The sequence below is a fragment of the Chelonoidis abingdonii genome, chromosome 6, assembly GCF_003597395.2.
Source record: "Chelonoidis abingdonii isolate Lonesome George chromosome 6, CheloAbing_2.0, whole genome shotgun sequence".
Classification (NCBI taxonomy): domain Eukaryota; kingdom Metazoa; phylum Chordata; order Testudines; family Testudinidae; genus Chelonoidis; species Chelonoidis abingdonii.
In genome coordinates this window covers 99,885,520-99,894,532 of record NC_133774.1, presented here as the reverse complement: position 1 = coordinate 99,894,532, position 9,013 = coordinate 99,885,520, and the positions used below count along the sequence as shown (strand labels likewise).

The following is a 9,013-nucleotide window of genomic DNA, read 5'->3' as shown; positions in this document are numbered from 1 at the left end:
ATATAAAGTTCTTTTAAAACCTGGTGGAGGTTTTTGTTTTTCTCTGGTGAGCTACAGGAAGCGGGTGGAAAATCTCTTTATGTTAGCTTACTAGGTTGAATGCATTGCTCAGGGGAGGGTGATTCCCTCTTTGTTTTGCTTCAGGAGTTATACTGCATCACCACTCACCAGGGAGGGAAGTTGGGGAGCAATGAACGAGGAGACAAGGCGAGGAGTTGTTCCCGTTGAGATAGGAGAACCCAGGGTCTGGGTCTTGGGGTCCCAGGAAAGGTGGTGGACTCAGGACGCAGAGCCCTAAAATCCTGGTTGGTGGCAGCGAGATCAGAGCCAAGCTGGGTATAAGCTTGGGGAGAGTTTTATGTAAGCACCCAGATTTTTGGACACTAAGGTCCAGATTTGAGACAGAAGCTTATCACACCTTCTTACTTTGGGCCTAGTCTAAGGCCCACCAAAGTCAACAGAGAGACGCTACTGGAATTTGGATCAGATCTTTTATGAAGCCACTAAGAATATTAATTTTCACATTCTTTCATTACATTTTACTTTTAGGGGAAAAAGTATGGTTCAGTGGTTATCACACCAGCCTTAGCTTTAGGAGATATAGGTCCAAATCTCTCCTCTGTCATAGATTGCTTGTGAGAGTATGGGCAAGTCACTTAGTTTCTCTCTGCCTCAAGTCTCTGTATGTAACTGAGATAATAGCATTTTCCTATGGCACAGCACAAATGCATTAAAGATTATGGGGTAGGGACCATACAATACTTAAGATGGAGTTCCCGCTGCCTCTCTTTATGTTATTTTAGCTCCCAATGAGTTGTCTGCCTCCACGGCTCTCTTTCACTCACTGCAGTGATTAAATAGTCAGCCTCCCTACACCTCGGCCTGGAATGCACCAGTTTTCCCCTTCCTGCTTGTGAAGTGAAGCTGATGCTAATAATCCTGAAACAAACGCACCTGGCAGATCTGCCCTATAGCCTTGCATGCTATGTTGTTGTACACAACTCCCTAGCCCCTTCTGGCAGCTGTTCTAGTTGTTTACTTGCTGTAACGAATCACTGCCATCAAAGGCTTCTTCTCCTTATTTGGGCTCTTATGAGAGTGCTGGTGTTTGAGGCCATGCATCTTTTGTGTGGGGAACTGCTGTAGTGAGAATCTGACCTATTTGCCAACACTTCTTTCTCACAGAGTCAATGAAGAATTTAACCACACCAAGCCTTAACACAACCACAAGGGAGCCTCCCCTCCCTTCACACTTTGCCCTGGGCTGGGAGGCAAGGTGGATGTATTTGGGAATGATTCAGGCTTTGTAAGAATGAGTTAAATGTCTTATATATCAGAATTCACAGCCCCTCCTCAGAGAATGCGGTGTTCCTGAAGAATTCACTGTCAAAGGGATCTTACTGAGCTCATGTGCTGCTTCAAGGCCTGGCTGCTTGATAAAGGCAACACTATTTTGTATCAAAGCCTGGAACTGAGCAATATTAACCAGATGGGAGGGTAAGTGATGGCACAGTGAATGCAGCTGCTACTACAGCTAAAGGGCTGTAGTAACAGCTGCAGAGTTGCTACACTGGTGCTTCACTGCCTGGGGAGATGATTTCAGGCCACAGTGCAAGGTCTGTTTACTTGGGCTTTGGCTTGGGATCCAAAGTTTGGCTTCTTAATGCCAAAACTGAATGTATCATGCAAAAAATATCATTACACCTTGACAGGTAAGACAGATTGTTACGTTCTTTATATACCGAAATGTCCTCATAGACCGCCCTAATTTTAAAACACTTCATGCACCTAAAGAATCTTCAAGTTTAAGGCAATTAAATAAAAAAAGAGGCATCAGTGAGAGGGAATATTTTCATGTGGGGGAAGATTTCATTGAACATAACCATTGACTTTCTTAATTAAAACTGAAAAGCATTTTTAAACTTTTTATTTTAGGAAATCCAGTGAGAAGAGGTGCATTAAAATAGTCAGTTACAAACAAAAATTAAATCAACTTATTCAAAAAGTTAACAATAACATAACCTGCAGTTAACTGATTAGTACAATCAGAGAGAAGGTGATTTAAGAGATTGTTTATTGTTATACACCTTTCATTAAAAGATGCACTCCAGTAGCTTAGGTAATGGATAACTTACACTATGGATAATAGATTTCCCAACACTAATTTACTGAGTGAGAATTATGTTTTGAATTGCAGCTTCTCCAGATGCACTGTTCAGGTGCACAGTGCCACTTGAATTTGGTATGGTTTAGGTTTCATAGATAATCCATACACTGGGGTCAGATCTAGCTGGTCTTGAAGGCATTTCTCAAGCTTCAGCTGTTGCAAAATGGTGGTGAGAATAATAAAAATCTCATTACAAGCTATGTCTTCTCCCAAACACTTTCTTATTCCCATTCCAAAAACCAAAACTTTTCTCAATGAGGCTTTTGTTGAGTTCACCGTTTTCATTCAGAAATCTCTCCAGTCTAAACAAATCAGCATTTTCCCATAATGTTCTATGGCAAAAAGAAATGAATTTTTAGAAGCCCTTACAGAGTATCACATGTACAGAAAACAAAGACAGGAAATACAGAGCCTGTACTTCTAAATGAATGAATTTAAGTATGACCAACCTGAGCATCTGAGTTCTTGAATAAGTCAAAATGAAATGTGCCTTGTTTTTCTCAAAAATTCCCAAAATTATGTAAAGATCATGAAATGGAATTTTGTTTCATCACTCAACTGTACTACTTTGATCCATGCATGGAGTAGATTCCAAAGGGGGCTGCCCAATGGGTGAACCTTGACAGTAGTGAGCAATGCTGGAGGGAATGCATGCTATTGTTACCTGAACCCTTTAGAGACTGCAGTGGAAAAGTAACAGCCCAACGCAGAGGCACAGAACCTCCAAATGCATGGTCCTGGTTCCCTGAAGATCACAAAGTGGGGATCCCCGCTTCACTGACAGAACAAATGGGAAGGAAACTGCACAAAGAGGACCTGGCAGAGGTGTTCCCTCCCTCAGATAATGATTAACAAATGAAGCCTGCCTCAGTTCTCACTGATGCCAGCATAAAGGAGGAGAAAGCCCAGTGAAGTCAGCAGAATTTCAGTGGCGTACATTCTGTTTCAGTGAAATCAGATTCAGGGCCACAGTGGGTAAAGCATGAAGTGGACCAGACCACCTCCTCATTTAGCTGGTGAAAACCAGTCCTAAAGCTAGTTTAACTTTCTATTTGGGTACTCCCTAGGTAGAGTGGAGGCACCACAGGGAAAGGGATGAACAAGGAAAATTGGATGTGGCTAGGATGTCCCTGTGCCCTAATGATCCCCAGCTGCCAGGCTGACTCCTTGGGGAGATAGATAGCTGGTGTAAAACAGAGAAGCCTTGAGTTGTGTCAGGGCCCGGCCCAGCCCAACACCCAAACAACCCCAGGATTGGAGGAATGTATCGGTGGCTGAAACCTACTCCATCATCCCCCATTCAGCTGCACTGAGAACTCTTTAGCCTCCGCTGAGGATTTAGACTCTACCTTTATAATAAGAAAAACACGGACAGTCGCACTAAGTAGGCTAAAATTACTACAGTTATCAGGCTTTGTTTGACAGCTGGAATCTAGAAATAACCTCTGCACCATATCACGTAAGACTATATATTGATAAAGTTCATTTTGGGGCTTTTCCAGGGAGGATCTGGTATTGACCACAGTTGGAGACTGGGTACTGTGCTAGATGGCCCAATGATCTGTTTCAAAATGGCTGTCTCTGTTCCAGCTATCTTCATAAACTGTTTTGAGGAGAATGAGAACTGCATTATCCTTGTATAGATATAAAATAGTAACGTACAATGTGTGCAGTGTGTCCAAGTGAACACAAGTTATCATTTTATAAACATAGGTGAAAATACTGACTATAATAAAGTGCCAAATGTCATTATGAAACATAAACAAATTGGCAGATACTTACTCATCATGATTTACTTGATACATATTAACAAAGATACAGGTGTCTTGGGGAATGAGGTACCCACTGAGAATGGTTTCTTTCGTTGCACTAGAAAAGGAAAATGTATCATATCAACATATGCTGATTATCTGAACATTCAGGGAACAAAATAATAATCCTTTTTTTATCCCTAGGCTTATTTCTAATGAGTGAGATGATCGTACTTATTGTTACTGAATGTTAGACCATGTCACAAGGCACCAGGCTTGATCCCCTTCATCTAGAACAGCAAACTGTTCCTGCAAACTAAAGGCCTAATCTGATTTCACACCCATTGACATTGATGTAACACAACTGACTTGAGTTACTCTTGATTTACACAGGTATAAGTGAGATCAGAATCAGGTCCTTAATGTCTATGGTAGAGCAAGAAGACAGTTGGTATAAATAGGTGGAGTTCTATTTTACTTCCATGAAGCTCCATGAATTGACCCCAGCTGAGTATCTGGTGTTCATTTTAAGCTATGACTGTGATGCACTATCAGAATTCCTTAATTTCCTTCACGTATTTCACCTTGCCTGTAGTGGAAAAATCGACAAATGGGGATTTCAAACTCAAAGTCAGAAAGGAAACATGATGATTATCTCTACAACTCATTTTATTTAGACAGAAACAAACTTGTGTTTTGCTTCTTACCGGTGAGGAATGGTAAATGGTATAAATGAAGTGTGCCTTAAGATTTCACTTATGAAAGCTTCTGTATAATGCAAATCTTTCCTATCATCAAATCTTGGTGACCTGAGTCCAATCTTTCCATCTTCAAAGAAAAAAATATGAATGTTTAATGTGCTTCATGAAAATGACACGGGGTTTCATTTTTTGAAAAAGTAAATACATTACCAATTTCTTCTTGAATTTTTGTCTGAATGTCTGGGTTGTTTACCAAATATAGAAAGATCCAAAATAGACACGTTGATACTGTATCAAACCCTGCAAAATAAATGGGTAACCAGAATGCTGCTTTAACAAAAATAGGATTAAACACACACACACACAAGACCTGATTATCCTCTTATATTGACCAGGGAGTCAATGAAGTTGCGTTGGTATAAAACTGATGTACATGGGAGAAGAATCAGGCCCAGGATACATGCCCTGTTGAAGTACACTGAAAATCTCCCAAGAGTGGTGTTTAAAAGGTTAGCTGGATTTTTTTAATACCTACCAGCTCCAAAAACGTCATTCACAGTACTTATTATTTTATCATTAGATAGGAGTGGAGCTTTTCCATCACTTCTCTTGTCATTGCTTATACTTATTAGAGCATCAGTAATGTCTCTGAGATGATTCTAAAAGGAAACAAAAATCTGACATATTTTCATCCAATAAGCTTTAACACATCATTCTGTAACCAGTAGTATTCTAACCTGAGATGCACAGACCATGTATCTTCATGAATCTTGGAAATTCCTGCTAAAACTATTCTTGCTAATACAATTAATATTTTTTTAAATATTTGCCACAACACATGGCAATTTACCTTAGAAAAGAATTGACCTCTGTATATTTCTGCAAAAGAAAATTAAGCTACCAGTCAATAGTAGCTCAAAAACACATGGTCCAGATTCTGCTCACATTTACATTCTGTAACTCCAGAGTAATGCCATTCAATCAATAGAGGTACACTGTATTTATGATGGCATCAAAATCTGACATCATCCTATCAATTGTTGCCTGAAAATATGTACTACTTACTAGTAGAAATGGAAAGTTCCTTTCATTTGATTATTCCTGCAATGGAAAAATCAAGATAATTGAATTCAACTGAGCGCTTGTTTAATAATACCTGTCACAATTATAAATAATTAAATTCTGCCACACCAAATTATAATGGATCTGTATTTAATTTTCTTTAGAACTCTTCATGGTGGGAATTCATGGTCAGGGAGCTGTGCTGACAGGATGCAGAATGGGATAAGAGAAGAATGGACCGTCACTACAGACAGCCAGGAAGTGAGGAGGAACCCAGACCTCTGTTCTTGCTCCTTCTTTTACTCAGGCTAATCTCTTATTGAAGTAAATGGGATCTAACTGAGTAAATAGTCAAGAAATTTCCCCACAATAACCTGTAAGGAATGTCCAGGAGCCTGAGGTGTAGGGTACGGTTTTCCTCTCTATTACACACATACCTCTGGAGTATCTCCACTGAATCTTATGGCACTGGGTTCCTAATGTTGTAAAACCAGTGCAACTAATAGGAGAATCAGGTCCTTACATTATTCAGGGCCAAAACTCTTCATTGTGAACCATTTTAAAAAATAATCCTGTAAATGTTGCTATTTCCTTCAAACATATCTCTTTAGAAAATGCAGACATCAGGTTTGCGGGGAACTTTTTATTATTGTTATTTATTTATTTAGTGGTTGGTAGAAGTGCCCTCATGGAAATTTTTCTTCTGGAGTGAAAAAAAATCGGCTCCCAAGCACATTTGTTTCCATGCTGATTTAATTTCCCTTGTATGGGCTTATACTTCCAGGATGAAGTGAGAGATTCCTCAAGACAGCTCTTAACTACTTCAGTCTTGACAGGTTTCTGTAGCCCTCCCATTAGTCCTGGTCTATGTCACATATGAAGAGTTGCTGAATTAATTTCCAGCATTTATAAAAAGACTGTAGAGAAGCCTGCTTAAATCAAGGAGCCTGATCCTCTTCTCTGTTGCACCAAATTTAGGCTTAATTCCATTAACTTTAATGGAGCTATGCCAGCATAAAACCAGTGTACGATAATCATGTCAGCATTTTAAACAGAGCCATAAAAATTCAACTTTAGTCCCAAATCTTACTTGTGCAGATTATCTCTGCCTAGCAGCAATAGAGAATACTCATTACAAAACTGCTGTTATTGGTCTTTAGTTTCGAAGTCTCACCTTATCATATGTGGTATAATGTTGTTCTACTCATTGTGCGATGAAGTTATTTAAGACCTCATAAAACCCATGGGCAGCCTTCACAGCAGGGATTGGAAGGTAATGAAACCAGGGTATAAAATCAGCTGAGTTGACAACACTTGTGGCTTTTAGAAAATCTGCGTTGATCCTAATCATGCTAAGAAACTCTTCATCATTATATTCGTACCTTTTGCCAAAGCACAGGACACAGACAACATTTGCAACAGTGCAGATGGTAATACCAGTGAGGTCAATGGCACTTTTCTCTAAGGAGAGCTCCAAGATCATTTTCACCAGTGCTGAAGCTTCTGCACATACGTGCTCTTCCAGAAGACAAGAGCAAGTAGAAGTTTTGGCTTCTGACTTTGAAAAGAATCTTAAAGCTTTACTGGCAATTTTCTTGTGGAGTTTCCAGCTCTCCCCATATTCTACAGAAAATGACAGACTTTTTCCATCAGCAAAGAAAGAAAAGATGTGTATCTTGGGCCTGCCAGCAAAACTCTCTGCATCTCTGAGTAATACTTGTTTCACCGTTTCTAGACCATTCACCACCACAACAGGTACTATCCCCAGCTTTAGGAGAAACACATCCCCATAATTTTTCCTCATTTGGATAAATGAAAGGTGAGGATGCTCTCCAAGCTGAAGTAGGTTCCTCACAATTGGTAATGGCCATGGACCTGCGGGGAGGATGTTCTTTTTGGTCATATTACCTATTACTCTTACAGAAATTAAAATGAATGTCATAGTAGAGAGGGCGGCCATCACCTCTGAAAGGGAAATCTTTGCCTCAAACATCATTTCCAGAAGTAAAAGCACCTAAAAGGGAAAATAATGAAAGCCTTAATCACTAGCATTAACTAAAATAGCAAAAAAACATAATTCCCTCCCCAACCCCCAAAGACTTGAAATAAAAACGTGGACTTGAACAGAGGTGGGAAATATAGCAGTACAAATTGAAACACTTCTCAGCAGCATTTCTTACATTGAATAGACTTCTTTAATTGCATTTCAATGTCTAATTTACATGTCAATAAAACCAGGTACCTGTTTTTCTTTCGTTTTCATAACTTGGAGACTACAGAATTCTAGAGCAGAGAGTAAAGAGAATATAATATGCAGGATATTTCAATCAGACCTTGACACGCATGAATATCCATCAACTAATATGAGGCCAATAAACAGCCCCAACCTCTCCCCCTTGTGCTCCCCACCCACACAAACAAAAGAGCCCGAGGAAAACTCTAATGCTGTGTATTGAATGTGTCTAATTTAAAACTAAAAATATATGGGTCTAGATTGTTGCTATGAGGTAAAGAGTCTCAGTGTTTTCTATAACGTGACCTCCTTTTTCCATACCATGACACTCCCTGTTTAGCTGGCATCTCATTTAGACTTCCCCTCCTTCCATTTAGCAATACAGGAAGGGCAGGATGGTCACAGTTTGGGATTACAAGCCCCATTAAGAATCCATGTTTTAAAGCAATTGATCTGTGGTGGGGTGGGGGAGCGGAGGACGACTCTCTTTCAGGTGACAATGACAACTCCAAGAAGAATTCTGGCTATTTCAGCCAGTATTGCTCTTGAGACTCTGGGCCACTGTATATTGTAACAGGGGATCTGCCTTGCTTTGACAGGATACAGCAAGACCTCCCATGCAAAGGAGGGGCAAAGTGACCACCCTATGTTCATCCTGACTTTGAGGCCTTGGCTACACTTGAGAGTTACAGCATTGTTGGTGGCTTTATAGCACTGTAACTCAGTCCCCATCCACACTGGCAAGGCACATACAGCACTGTACCTCCATGGCTTTTAGGTGAAGGTTCTGCTCTTTGTTTTGTTGTGATGCCTCTCTTTGTTTTGTGGTGAACTCTGGGAGCTGCTTATCAAAAAAACAAACACAGCTAGTGTTTGCTGTGAATGGGCAGAGGCAGGCAGGGGGCTCCCTTTGGAACGCCCACAGCTAGTGTTTGCTTGAAGAGAGGGGGAGGGAGGAGGCTTGAGGAGAGAAGCAGCATGGCAGGCTGGAGGGATGGGGGTCCATTTCGGCAATCGGCTGCTTATCTGGTCTGTGAGTTAAAAAACAGGTGCTGTTTGCTTTCGGTGAGTGAGAGAGGGGTGAGGTCGGAACATGCAA

General features: G+C 40.4%; 1 protein-coding gene across 1 annotated transcript; it reads right to left on the bottom strand.

Annotated features, from left to right (window-relative positions):
• Nucleotides 1–1,916: 1,916 nt before the first annotated feature.
• Nucleotides 1,917–8,378, bottom strand: LOC116839410 (cytochrome P450 1A5-like). The gene is given in 7 exon segments (XM_032805319.2): nt 1,917–2,416; nt 2,418–2,499; nt 3,950–4,036; nt 4,626–4,746; nt 4,830–4,919; nt 5,155–5,278; nt 6,856–8,378. Coding segments are annotated over 7 exon segments (1,527 nt in total). The 5' UTR covers nt 7,678–8,378; the 3' UTR covers nt 1,917–2,215.
• Nucleotides 8,379–9,013: the final 635 nt, after the last annotated feature.